Below are 14,841 nucleotides of genomic sequence, written 5' to 3'. Positions count from 1 at the left end.
GTGGCTGTGTGCCACTAAAACCAAAAGAAAAAAGAAAAACGGTAGGCCAGAACCCTCTGGGTTTGTGTTCCCCAGGGAGAGTTTCTTAAAATCACCCATTCTCCTCTTATCTACATAGTATTTCTTATGAGTAAGTGACTGACCAAAAGTTTTGCTACCTATTCAAAACTACCTATTCTGTTTTTACACAGCCGTATTAGAAATTACTGCTAATTTAAAAGCAAAGCTCTTTGTCATTTATGGTACTCAAAGGTCCTTTATATATGAACCATAATCTCACTTCTGTATTCCAATACTTCTGTATTCGGTATTCCTACAAGTCCCATTCAAGGAACAAAACCCACAGCAAATTGTTCTTTCTACCTCAATAGCACTAGAAAAGTGTATGCTGGAAAAAAAATCTAAAGACTAAAAACCTCTTAAAAAAAAATCAATGGACAATTACATATTTGGGGCACCAGAATACTTTGATAAACAAATAGTTACTAGATAGGTCTTACCACAATTTTTCTCACTTACACTACCAAAATAACAGAACTGAAATCAAGTTTAGTGTCTGACAGACCCCAATTTGAATCTAGCTCCACCACTTATTATTTTTGTAACCTCTGACAAACTGTTTAAAGTCCCTTAAGTTTAAATTTCTCATCTGCTAAAAAGGAATAACACAACTTCATAAAGTTGTAAATTACCTGTCATTACACATGTGAAGAACCTAATACAAAACCTGTTTCAGTCAATAAATATCAACTGTTTTAAGTTTTTAAATAAATTAAACTTAAAATGAAATCAAGAAATACTTATAATCTTGCAGGGATAAAGTCAATCACAAGTGTAACTGTTTCTAGCAACCCTGTGGACAAAGTTGCTGTAGATACTAAAACATATTAAAAAATAACAGATAAAGTAAAAAAGTTTTTTAAAAGTTATGATTAATAAAGAAAAAAAGGAGACTTCTATATCTCAGAAGTATAGATTATTCATAGTAATGGCTCAGGAAGTTACTGACTTGGTTAACATTTTAATGCCCATGAGAAAAGAGACATGGTCTTGAGTCCGAGAGGCAGGATCTGGACATGGCAGGAGCTGGGGCTCTAAAAGGGCTGTCAAATGTATAAAGGGAACTAGAAAAGGTCTGCTCATTGATGAGACGATATACCATGGAAGTCTGCCATCTAACCTGGGCCCTGGGTGGGCAATAAAAATGGGGGGGGGGTGTTCATGAAAGTGCAAAAAAACCCAAGCCTTCCCATATTCTTATGAGATTCAAATATAATATAAATACTTATGAAGTATGAGAGCCTGAAGGCAAAGAATTAACATAAAAACTGATTGATCATGCATAAAGAGCTTGGGCAAAAGCGCAAACTAGACCAAAATTCATTTTGGGGGGCAAACTTTCACCCCCTAGGGAGCAAAGGACCCTTACAGAAAACACAAAACTCACGAATAACGAATTCAAAACCAAATATTATTAACTACACAAGGAAATGAATAAGATTAAGCAGATAAATGAAAAGGTGACACCCTAAGAGATAAAACAGAACAATATGAAAGAGATGCTAAAATGATGAAAGACATGGAGAGGAATAGAAAGCATAAGGAGAGTACAGTATTAAAAAAAGAACAGGTATACAAAACAAAATCAAATACAATTCCTAAATAAAAACAGTCATTGAAATAAACATACTACACTGATACACAAGAGATGAGACAATACTGAAGAGATAATTAGTAAAATGGAAGACAGAATAAAAGAAACTACAAAAAAAATGCTGCATAAAGAAGGAGAGAAATAAGAAAGAGGTTAAGAGAAATGCAAGGCAGAACAAGGAAAACCAATATACATCTATTAAAGTTGCAGGAGAAGACTGTGAGAGTGAGAGAACTGCAGTGTTGAAGAATATGGATACATTCTGTAGAAACTAAAAGAGGTGATTTTCTTTGATTGAAAAGATACAATAAGAATGGGGAAGTAAAAATAAATAAAAAGAAATCCATACACAGACAAATTACAATAAAACTGCAGAAATGAAAGGCAAAGAGAAATTTTTTTCTGCAGTGTCAGTTTAGACTGACAGCAGGCTTTTAAAAATAACAACAGACAGCTTCCCTGGTGGCGCAGTGGTTGAGAGTCCGCCTGCTGATGCAGGGGACACAGGTTCGTGCCCCGGTCCAGGAAGATCCCTCATGCCGCGGAGCGGCTAGGCCCGTGAGCCTTGGCCGCTGAGCCTGCGCCTCCGGAGCCTGTGCTCCACAACGGGAGAGGCCACAACAGTGAGAGGCCCGCGTACCGCAAAAAAAAAACAAAAAACAAAAAACAGACATCAGAATACCATGGAATAACATCTTCAAGGTTTCTTTGGAAAGCAGCTGTATAACCAGGTAATGTCAGCAAAAACAGGGGGTTAAGGACATTTGAAAATCCACTCTTCCATAAAAACAACAAAAAGATTGGCAAAAAATTGTCAAGGATCAACTATTTCAGTAATATGGAAATACAAAAATGGGTTGCAACCATCTGGGGAGTGTTTCTTGAAGAAAATGGCTGAATCTCAGTTGAGTTTTACTGTTACTTATTCCAATCTTACCTACTTCCCAGTTCTGCAGTAGACTTGGCAACAAATGGCACATAATCATTGTGACTACAGCAATCTGACAGCCACTAGAGGGGGCAAATATGGGGTTGGAGCTCCTTCAAAGCCTCATTTCTATGTGACTGTCATTCTTTGAACTCTCTAGTAGTTTCCAGGAAGATCCCACTCACACTGTTTCTTTGACCTGAATCAGACCTTGCCTACTGTGAACTGCCTTTTAGCTGGAGGTGTTTCTCAAAAATAATCTGAATCGTTTAACACTGCAGCTGTCTTAGGGATAAATAGTAGTTGGGGTAAACAATAAGCTAACTAAAAAACTTAAAGAATAAACTGTGGAATGAGATGTTCACAGGGGACACTGAAAGACTACAACATTCCCACAGGAATCTAGAAGCCATGTGCACGGCGATGGTTGTATGCATTCCTGGGGCTGTGCAAATGGACAGGAAAGAAGCTAGAAGGCCCTAGCTCTCACCTCTTGATAACTCTGAGGCTTACACAAGTTAAGGCTCAGGCACAGCTCTGAACTACCTGGCTGACTCCTGACGGAATGCCCCAACATGCACACAGAACCCCTCAGTAAAGACTGAAAGACTTAAGAATTCCAGGCATTTAGGGAAATCTGTGGTCAATCATTAGCTGACCAATAAGCTAATCAGGCAGAGAAATCAGTGACAACACATGACAAGAACAAAAACCTTACATAATTAAATGAGAAGTCACAAAACAAACAACAAACAGCAACAACAAAAAATCCTGAACAAGGGAGAGAATCTGATTTGCAGGGTTGTGAAATTTAAAACCCCTATTTTAAGTATGTTCAAAGAAGTAAAAGGAACCATGTCTAAAGAACAAAAGAGAAGTACAAGAATGATGAATTACCAGAGACTATAAATAGATATCATTTAAATGAACCAAATACCATGACATTTTTCACAGAACTAGAACAAATAATCCTAAAATTTATATGGAACCACGGAAGACCCCAAATAGCAAAAGCAATCTTAAGGAAGAAAAGAACAAAGCTGGAGGTATCACACTCCTAGACTTCAGACTATACTACAATGCTACAGTAATCAAAACAACATGGTACTGGCACAAAAACAGACACATAGATCAATGGTGCAGAATAGAGAGCTCAGAAGTAAACCCATGCATGTATGGTCAATGAGCCTACGACAAAGGAAGCAAGAATATATAATGGAGAAAAGACTGTCGCTTCAATAAGTGGTGCTGGGAAAACTGGACGGCTACATATAAAAGAATGAAAACAGAATATTTTCTCACACCATATATGAAAACAAACTTAAAATGGATTAAAGACCTAAATGTAAGACCTGAAACCACAGAACTCCTATAAGAGAATGTAGGCAGACAATTCTCAGTTTCAAAACTTACTACAAAGTAATCAAGACTGTGCACAGAGACAGACATGTAGGTCAATGAAACAGAATTTAGACTCCAGGAAAAAACCCTCACATTTACAGTCAATCCATGTTTGACACAAGTGCCAAGATAATTCAATGAAGAAAGAACAGTCTTTTAAACAATGGTGCTGAGACAACTGGATACCAATACAAAAAAAATGAAATTGGACTCCTACCACATACCATATAAAAATTAACTAAAAATGGATTAATGACCTCCTAGATAAGGGCTAAATTAAAATTTTCAGAAGAAAGGATAGGCATAAATCTTCATGACACTGGATTAGACAATGGTTTCTTAGACCTGACACCAAAAACACATGCAGCTAAAGAAAAAAATAGATACATTGGACTACATGAAAGTAAAAAATTTTGTGTATCAAAGGACACTATCAAGAAAGTGGACAACCCACAGAATGGGAGAAAATATTTGCCAGTAATTTATTTACTAGAAGTCTAGAATTAAAAATATATAAAGAACTCACAACTCAAAAGACAAATAATCCAATTCAAAAATGAGCAAAGAACTTGAATAGATATTTCTCCAAAGAAGATATACAAATGACAAGCACATGAAAAGCTGGCCAACATTATTTGTCATTAGGAAAATACAAATTAAAACCACAATTAGAAAATTAACAAAATTGCAAGCAGAAATTGACAAATGCCACTTATAATGGTTGGTTTTAACATATCTCTGAAGTGACAAACAGGTAAAAGTTTGATGGGAATAAAGACTTGGGCATAATTAACAAATTTGATCTAATGGACCAATTTACAATCTTATGGTTAATAATTACAGCATCTGGAACCTTTTCAATCACAAATGTGACAGAAAAACTAGACATATGGTAAGGCATAAATAATCTTAAGAAATATGACCCTGATCTTATACAGACCACATAATCTGACAATAGTCAGGTACAATAAAATTAGATGTCACAGGAACAACAACAACAAAAAAAGTCCAGTGCAATTTGGGAGTCAAAATAATTTAAACTACTTCAGGAGTTGAAAAATACAAATGGAAATAAAACATTTAGAACTGAATTCCATATAGTGTGATGTATTATGAAAATGCATAAATAAGTATATTTTAAAACTTATGGGATGCAGCTAAGGCAGTAGTTAGAGGAAACATGGTTTTAATTTGTATATATGAAAAAAAAGGAAATTAATGTTCTATGTGTTCATCTCAAAAAATCAGAACAACAGAATTAACACAAGTAAAAGGAAGGAAACTATAAAGATGTAATCAATGATAAAACAGAAAATGAAAACATAAAACTAGAAGGCCACTGTTTTAAAATACTAAGATGGAAACCTCTAATACGGCTAATAAGGAAAAAATATTGCATACAAAATAATTTTACAAATGCAAAAGGAGAAAAAAGTTAAAACATAGCAGAGGTTTTTAAATTACAAGAGGATGTTATAAAAAAAGTATGGTAATAAATTCAAAAACAATGATGAACTGGACAATTCTTAGCCTCAAAGTGACTCAAGAGGGAAAACAACCCAAAGAGTCCAATAACCATTAAGGAAAATCAGTAGTCAAAAAAACCTAGATTCTAAAAAACCAATACCAGGACCAAACTTTTGCAGAGACAGAAGAGAAGAAAGCATATCAAGTTTAAAATTTGGAAAATAAAATATAAGACAGCATCTTTAAGATAACTGTACAGGGAAGGATTTTTTAAAAATAATAAAACAAAAAGCATAAACCTTGAAGCAACCTAGGTAACTTATAGCAGAGAGAAAACACAATACTTATAAACATTGAAAAATTACTCAACCAAACAAATGCAAATTAAAATTCTATGAGATACTGTGTTGTATCCATTAGATTTGCAAAAAATTAACAAGTCTGATTGGCAAGGAGATATTTCTGGGTAGTAACATAACACTGGTACAACCATTCTGGAAGCCAGTTGGGCAATGGTGGTAAGGTTGAAAATATGCATGCCTTATGACCTGGCAATTCCACTTCTGGCTATATAAGCTGAAGAACTCTTCCAAACGTAAGAGAAGTGTGTAAACTTTAGGTTTAAAAAATAAATAAAAAACAAAAACAAATGAACACAAATAGCTTCTAATAGGGGAATGGATAAATTTTTGTATTTATTCAAAACATTAATAGAGAAGTGACAACAACAAATTAGAACTTCACATATTAATCTTGATATATCTCAAAAAATGTAATAAAAAAAGTAAACTTCAAAAAGTTACATGTGATACGACAGTATTTACTGGAAGTTCAAAGCATTCAATGGATACATAATATATAATTAAAGCACAAAAACATACATATTACAGTTTAGAATAATGGTAAATTCTGAGTTGTGAGAAAGTAGAAGAGGATAAGAATGCATTGATTTTATCTGAATATTTAATTCCTTTTTTAAAGAAGTAAATATGGAAACATGTTAACATCTGTCATTTAATAGCTAAATGTATACTCAACTTTGGGTTTAAGAACACAAAAAATGTTGTCAATTATCATCTACATTTCATGTTTGAAATATTCCACAATTAAAAAAAGAATTAGGTAAAAGATGAAGTTATTCATTAATAACTAGCATAGAAAAAAATTTTTTAATTGTATGGCCCTGTATTGTATCATGAAATATGCTTAATGTTTTTCCCCCCTTGATTAAAAAAGGAGTACACCATAGAAAACTAGCTAAACAGGTATACCAAAAGGGGGGACAGGGAGGAGAGATTGTATCACCTTTAATCCTACCACCCAGAAGTAATGTCTACTATACATTTTAGTTTCTGTCAACATTTTAGTGTGTCATTTTTCAGGGATTTTTAACTGGTTGAAATCATTCTATAAAAATATTTTTTTGCATCTCACTTATCTCATTTGACATTTGAAGATAGTACTTTCTCCAAATTGTTAGCAATTCTCCATAAACAATACTTTTAAATACCTGAGATGTTTGGTCATATGTGAAAGTTAATCATCTTTTAAACTGTTGTTCTATTGAGCAAATGTTCAAAAGAGTGTCCCAATGGTTTTTTTTACTGTAAATAAGTCAAGGATGAATATCTCTGTGCATAAGTCACTGTTCACATTTCTAATTTTAAATTAAATTCTGGAAATATTGGATATAGGGAATAAATAAACTTGATTCAGAGGTTTATATTCATTCAAAATGGTATATGACAATATTTGTGTTTTTGTTACTTCAACCATGTTCCAGACTACATTTCCTTAACAGAATTTTTGCAAGGAAATCAATGCTATATAATTGTTCTTTTAATTCATACTTCTACATTAGAACTGACAGTCTGCGCATAATTATTAGTTTTTTTATTTTATAACTTGAATGGCCTTTTCATATCTTCTCCCCATATGTTTATTTCTATGAACTCTTTAGATATTTAGAATTATTATCCCCCTGTCCTGTTCATTATGAATATAATGCCCAGAGGCTTGACTTTTGTTTGTTGACATTCAAATCTTATATTTTTATGTGGTCTTGTTTGCAATTATCTTCATCTGCTCTTTATCTTGAAAGATTTTATAATAATTAAACTTTAAAATCCGTTATGTTTCCTCTTTCTTTGTCTCCATAAACCTGTTCTACTCATTGTCTACCCCTAACAATGGTGGCCAGCAAAAAACCCTGAAAGCCCACCTAAACACTTACCTTTCGGGAAGGTTAGAAGAATCAATGTTACTAAGTTAAGTAAGAAGAGAGGCAGGCCCTTCTCTGTCTTATCACTCCCATGACCACCAGTCATCCTTCCTGAGACCACCTTCAAAACCACAGATTGGGATATGACTCTTGCTGTCACATGTATAGTTTTACACTTGATGAGGTTTCAATAAGATAATGTATTTGAGAGCACATTGTAAACTATAAAGCGTTACATAAATATAATTATGAACGACCAATAATAATAGCAGGAAGAAATCAAAAAATCAAGTTTTTATAATTTTTAAATTCTATTGTAGAAGGACTACAACATGAGATAAAAATAAATTCACTAGAAATCTCACCTAAGATCCAGACCAGCTTCTTTCCAGAGTAAATCCATCAAGCGCAGCATTTGGAGTGTCAACATATCCTGCCGTAAATCTAAGGGGAAAGAACCCTGCTATGTTATAAGTGCTTTCCACTTTATGCTTAATAACATTTATTCAAGATTAGCTAATTTAACCAGAATTAACTGGCTGGGAAGAAACATTGACAAATAACTGCTCTGTTAATTTTTTTCCAGAATTTTAATGCTGACCATATTCAATATGTTAAATACTAGGTTTGTTGGTTAGCATGCTCCAGTAACTACTTCAGAAATTAAGTTTAAAAATATTTTTAGTTGTTTACCATGTGCAAGCTATTATACTACTTGTACGGGTGCTGTAATACTGCTATAATACAGTAATGCTGTGTTACAGCATCCATACAATTCACATTGCTAACTTTTCTTCTTCTTGTTTGTCTTTTGGGATGCAGAAGAAATTCTTAAGAATCACATAAGTAACTGTATGATGGGTTCACAAAACTGTAATAGTTGATTTTATTTATTATCATGTCCAAGGGTAATTTTTAGGTAAGAGGTGAAAGTACAGATTTCCACATAATGACATTTATACTATCGAGTGGGGTTAAATGTCTAGGAAATACTAAAACTTCTTTTAAAAATAGTTGTAAGCAGAGGAATGGATAAAGAAAATGTGGTAATATATACCATGGAATATTACTCAGCCATAAAAAGGGACGAAGTAGTGCCATTTGCAGAGATGTGGATGGACCTAGAGATTATTGTACAGAATGAAGTCAGAAAGAGAAAAACAAACATCGTATAATATTGCCTATATGTGGAATCTAGAAAAATGGTACACATGAACTTATTTGCAAAGCAGAAATAGAGTCACAGATGTAGAGAACAAACTTATGGTTACAAAGGGGGGAAGGTGGGGTGGGATGAATTGGGAGACTGGGATTGACATATATACACTACTATGTATAAAACAGATAACTAATGAGAACCTACTGTATACCACAGGGAACTCTACTCAGTGATGTGTGGTGACCTAACTGGGAAAGAATCTAAAAAAGAATGGATATGTGTATACGTATAACTGATTCACTTTGCTGTACCAGAAACTAGCACTATAAAGCAACTATATTCAAAAAAAAAAAAGTTGTAAGCATATACTATGCTAAACACATATACTTACGTTATCTCACTTAATTCCATTTAATAAACCCAACACAGAGATGCTATAATCCTCATGGACAAGAAGATCCTGAAGCTCAATGAATTTTATGTGATTTGCCTGAAATCACAAAACTAACAAGTGGTAGCAGTCATGACTGCCTGCTGGTTGGTGTGATTACTTCACAGGCATTTCCTTTATGAAGTATGGGTAAGATATTTTAATTAAAACACAAAACTATGAAACAGGATGTATGAATATATTATTGAAAATATTCTCTTGCATTTCAGAAGCTTTTTACCAAAGGAGTAGACAGCTTTGTATTTTGTAGGAAAAAAGGAAGGCTTATTAGAACAACGTAAGTAAGTAAGCTGTAGAAATCATTCTCCAAAGCGAAAAAAAAAAAAGGGGACTTATGACATGCCAAATTCAAATTTATGACCACTGATAGCTACCTCTTGGCTGCCATCTGTTTGTTATACATTTACACATCACCTTTCAGATAAAACAAATGGACAGCAAATGAAAAGTACTAAGGAATTTGGCACTGTAAAAACCTCCGTACATACCATCACCATTTTTAAAAATCACTCCAACTGAATCCTCACCAAACACCTTGTTGTTGTACACCAGCCACAAAGGCTTCATTTTGGAATCCATGTATTTACACTTTTCAATACTGAAAGGAAGAAAGGGGAAAATTAGCCCACTTCAATTTAAAGATATGGCAAGACTGTAACGTTGCCATGATATACTAGGCTTGGGAAAACCCCTCACCTGTTCCAGGTATACAGAAGTCAGAACGAGAACATTTCCTCTTGGCAGAAAAGCAACCGCAATGCTAGGCTTGGCTGGCATGTAGTGACGCCAGGTGAGCTGGATTGAAAACCCAGATTTGCCCTTCTCATGGCTACATTTAAAATTCCTCCTTTCCTTCCCTTATTCTTCCTTAACTTTATGTTATTATACATAAACAATAAAAATCAGAATGTAACATTGGATTGTAACTCCATTCTTGATTTCTTAAAGAGGGATCAATTTTGCATACTGATATACTGAACATAATTATCACTTTCCCATTATTACTTTTGTAGGAAAAGTAAAAATGAGAAATAATTTTCTAAATTCATTCAAAAATCTCATTTTGAAATAGGAAAGTTTAATTAGTAAATAATCTATGATGGCTGCCAACATTTTGCTTACATAGGATTTTCAACTCTTAGAAACCAGTAATATAGAAAGCAAATTTAATTACATACAATTGAAAGGAAATGAACTTGCATTAACTTTCACTAATCCCACAGGTAAATTTAGCTAGAAGGCATATGTCCTATTAACACAAGAATAACTTTTGAGAACTTTAACATTTTCCTTTTTTAATTATATTCCACTTACTGAGGCTAACAGCTGTCCCTACTGCTCCCCTAAGGCAGTCACTCAGAAATCCCTTCTGCATTGCTATTTAATGGGAGATTCACTAAGCACAGTACAGAAGGTCACTTACTAGAGTTCTGAGAGGATAACACATGGGTTCAGAGGTGATTGCAGGTCAGAGAGGGCTTCCCGATAAGCATTCTGTTTCAAACAAGTGTGCATTGCTTCTTTCCCTTTGGCTCTATTTAGCTTCATTGCATTCAGTTTGATTAAACTATTTAAAGTTTTTAATTTATTGAGTGCTTCAACCTGAAAAATAAGTTTCCCCACCACCAAAATTCATTTATGTTAAAAATAATATCATGTGATAATATTAATCAATACCATTCCCTCACCACCCTCCTCCCCACAATACACAGGCAGGACAACCAGCTAACGTAAAAACAGTGCTTGCTTTATGACAAGAATATTAGATACAACGAAAAAAATTAATTGTTACCTCTTGTTACTTAAAGCAACATTTTTCAAACGTTCTTGAACCTTTTCTTAAATAAAATCTTATAAACTAGAGAAAAGTAAAGAGACATAGATTATAGGTAAGAAGATAAGTATGAAACTTTACTCAGAACTCTGCAACTAACTAATAGAATTTGAAATACAATTAATCTGAACCACTGTAATTGGGCAACTCCATAGTACGAAAGGAAAATCTATGTACAAGTAACCCTGGGGTTGATATTCAACCTTACTACCTTTGTCATCACTCTTCTATAACATCTTCTCAGTATATTCTCTTTCCACTAAGAGTATAACGTAAATTTTTGTACAATAAAATAGATACGAATATAGACAACAGTAGCTATTGTTCAAGTCTAAATTAACTGGTTTTTATAATGAGGTAACTCTGGCTATCAAAACTTATGCAAAAAAAAAATCATGCAAGTAGTACAAGGGGAATCAACAATGGCCAACTGAATCAAAACCATGTGTTTGGGGCTTCCCTGGTGGCGCAGTGGTTAAGAATCCGCCTGCCAATGCAGGGGAAACGGGTTCGAGCCCTGGTCCGGGAAGATCCCACATGACGCGGAGCAACTAAGCCCATGCGCCGCAACTACTGAGCCTGGGCTCTAGAGCCCGCAAGCCACAACTACTGAGCCTGTGTGCCACAACTACTGAAGCCCACGCGCCTAGAGCCCCGTGCTCCACAACAAGAGAAGCTACCGCAATGAGAAGCCTGCGCACCACAACAAAGAGTAGCCCCTGCTCGCCACAGCTACAGAAAGCCCATATGCAGCAACGAAGACCTAGTGCAGCCATAAATAAATAAATAAATAAATAAAACCATGTGTTTAAAAGTCAACTTTACTGGGCTTCCCTAGTGGTGCAGTGGTTAAGAATCTGCCTGCCAATGCAGGGGACACGGGTTCAAGCCCTGGTCTGGGAAGATCCCACATGCCGCGGAGCAACAAAGCTCATGCGCCACAACTACTGAGCCTGCGCTCTAGAGCCTGAGAGTCACAACTACTGAAGCCCACACACCTAGAGCCCGTGCTCTGAAACAAGAAGCCACTGCAATGAGAAGCCCGTGCACCGCAACAAAGAGTAGCCCCAGCTTGCTGCAACTAGAGAAAGCCCGCACACAGCAACGAAGACCCGACACAGCCAAATATAATAAATAAAATAAATAAATTTATTTAAAAAAAACAAGGAAAGAGAAGTCAACTTTATTGTTTAGTAACTCAAGGTCTTTCCATGTAATATTATGTCAAATTCTGTAAGACCCAGCCTCAGCCAGGTATAAAACATAAAAAGGAATATTTTATTTTATCATTATGTCATTAAAACTGGAAACAACAAATGATAAAAACAGAATACATATATCAACATGTGAATTGTGTATAACAAGCATATAAAATATGTAGGCAAAAAAAAATATGTAGGCACAAACATTATGAACACCATGGCTTGCATTTTGATGGACAGGAGATTTATTTTACACCATATTTTCATTTTTGAACTTTGCTACTATGCAAGGAAACCACTAAGACTCTGTAGGGAGGTGAATTCGGCATGCAGTTTCTACAGACAGGCTGAGGGCTTGCTCACAGGAAACTGGGAAGGTTCTATGTAGCCTGGTGATAAAATTGAGATTGCTGAAGCTTGCCAAGTTAGCCATCTGTCAAAACCACAGACACCCCATTTCTCAACAATTTCAGGAGCTGTACAAACACTGGTGAAAAGGGAACTCGCTGAAAAATGGGCTATGCAAACAAGAATTTTTTAAAGTATTTCAAATTTGAATTTCTTGCATGTTTCTACAGTTGTGAATTTTCAGGGCCTAACCCTAATTATGTTGATATCCATTTCCTGGAACAGCGTTCGGAACACCCACATGGCCATAAGTCAAATACTTTAAGTGTTTCAACACCTTGTCACACTATAGGTTTACAGTGATAACAAGAACTGCCATGTAAAGGGTACAATCTTCCCCTGGCTGTTCATCAGTCAAGAAAAGAGTAAGAATAATGTGATCAGATATATGTCATATGTTTGCCGGTATAAAAGTCAAACTGAGGTTCCCAGAGAACCAAAATACATCCAGTGCTGTCTACTCATATGAATGAGGCCAAAGAAGTAGGGCCCTCATCAAGTGGAGTCTTAATAGACTTTGTTAAAATTTGAATTTTATTCCCTATGCAATGAATGTTACTGCAGGGATTTTAAAAAGGGAATACATCTACATTTTAAAAAGATCATTTTATCTGCTGGGTAGAGAATAAAGGTACGTGTGTGTGTGTCTGTGTGTGCATGTGCACACATGCGTGCGTGCAGAAGAATGGAAACAAGGGGCACAATTTAGGAGGTTAATGAAGACATCCAGGTAAGAAAGGATAGTGGGTTGGACAAGGATGGTAGGCATGAACACAAGAGAAATTGATAGGTATGAGATATCTTTAAAAGGACTATAAAATTAAGGGGACTAATAGTATCTGACTATAAAATTAACGGGACTAATAGTATCTATCTCATATTCTTGTGAAGAATAAATGGCCCACAATAAGCGGTGAATAAATGTTAGCTATTATTACCATCATTAAAGGGCTTTCCAAAAAGGAGGGATCAGATACAGTTACTTTAACATGAATAAAAAAACGTAAATATTTTTTTTACATCTTTATTGGAGTATAATTGCTTTACAATGGTGTGTTACTTTCTGCTTTATAACAAAGTGAATCAGTTATACATATACATATGTTCTCATATCTCTTCCCTCTTGTGTCTCCCTCCCTCCCACCCGCCCTATCCCAACCCTCTAGGCGGTCACAAAGCACCGAGCTGATCTCCCTGTGCTATGCAGCTGATTCCCACTAGCTATCTACCTTACGTTTGGTAGTGTATATACGTCCATGCCTCTCTCTTGCTTTGTCACAGCTTACCCTTCCCCTCCCCATATCCTCAAGTCCATGCTCTAGTAGGTCTGTGTCTTTATTCCTGTCTTACCCCTAGGTTCATCATGACATTTTTTTTCTTAAATTCCATATATATGTGTTAGCATACGGTATTTGTCTTTCTCTTTCTGACTTACTTCACTCTGTATGACAGACTCGAGGTCTATCCACCTCATTACAAATAGCTCAATTTCGTTTCTTCTTATGGCTGAGTAATATTCCATTGTATATATGTGCCACATCTTCTTTATCCATTCATCCGATGACGGACACTTAGGTTGTTTCCATGTCCTGGGTATTGTAAATAGAGCTACAATGAACATTTTGGTACATGACTCTTTGAATTATGGTTTTCTCAGGGTATATGCCCAGTAGTGGGATTGCTGGGTCATATGGTAGTTCTATTTGTAGTTTTCTAAGGAACCTCCATACTGTTCTCCATAGTGGCTGTATCAATTCACATTCCCACCAACAGTGAAAGAGTGTTCCCTTTTCTCCACACCCTCTCCAGCATTTATTGTTTCTAGATTTTTTGATGATGGCCATTCTGACTGGTGTGAGATGATACCTCATTGTAGTTTTGATTTGCATTTCTCGAAGGATTAATGATGTTGAGCATTCTTTCATGTGTTTGTTGGCAGTCTGTATATCTTCTTTGGAGAAATGTCTATTTAGGTCTTCTGCCCAGTTTTGGATTGGGTTGTTTGTTTTTTTGTTATTGAGCTGCATGAGCTGCTTATAAATTTTGGAGATTAATCCTTTGTCAGTTGCTTCATTTGCAAATATTTTCTCCCATTCTGAAGGTTGTCTTTTGGTCT

At 35.3% G+C, this 14,841-nt stretch overlaps 1 protein-coding gene across 4 annotated transcripts in view; it reads right to left on the bottom strand.

Annotated features, from left to right (window-relative positions):
- PIK3CB (phosphatidylinositol-4,5-bisphosphate 3-kinase catalytic subunit beta) overlaps positions 1 to 14,841 on the bottom strand; it is a 195,314-nt gene that overhangs the window by 15,134 nt on the left and 165,339 nt on the right. For all 4 annotated transcript variants that reach the window (XM_079923349.1, XM_079923348.1, XM_079923351.1 and 1 more), the window contains 3 exons: positions 10,705 to 10,883; positions 9,770 to 9,879; positions 8,037 to 8,115 (listed from right to left, as the gene is read on the bottom strand). In XM_079923349.1, the coding sequence (XP_079779475.1) occupies positions 8,037 to 8,115; positions 9,770 to 9,879; positions 10,705 to 10,883 (368 nt within the window). The remainder of the gene's footprint in view (positions 1 to 8,036; positions 8,116 to 9,769; positions 9,880 to 10,704; positions 10,884 to 14,841) is intronic.

Source organism: Stenella coeruleoalba (genome assembly GCF_951394435.1).
Source record: "Stenella coeruleoalba genome assembly, chromosome: 5".
NCBI classification, from domain to species: Eukaryota; Metazoa; Chordata; class Mammalia; order Artiodactyla; family Delphinidae; genus Stenella; species Stenella coeruleoalba.
The sequence above is the reverse complement of the archived record's forward strand: the minus strand, read 5'-3'. Positions and strand labels throughout refer to the sequence as shown.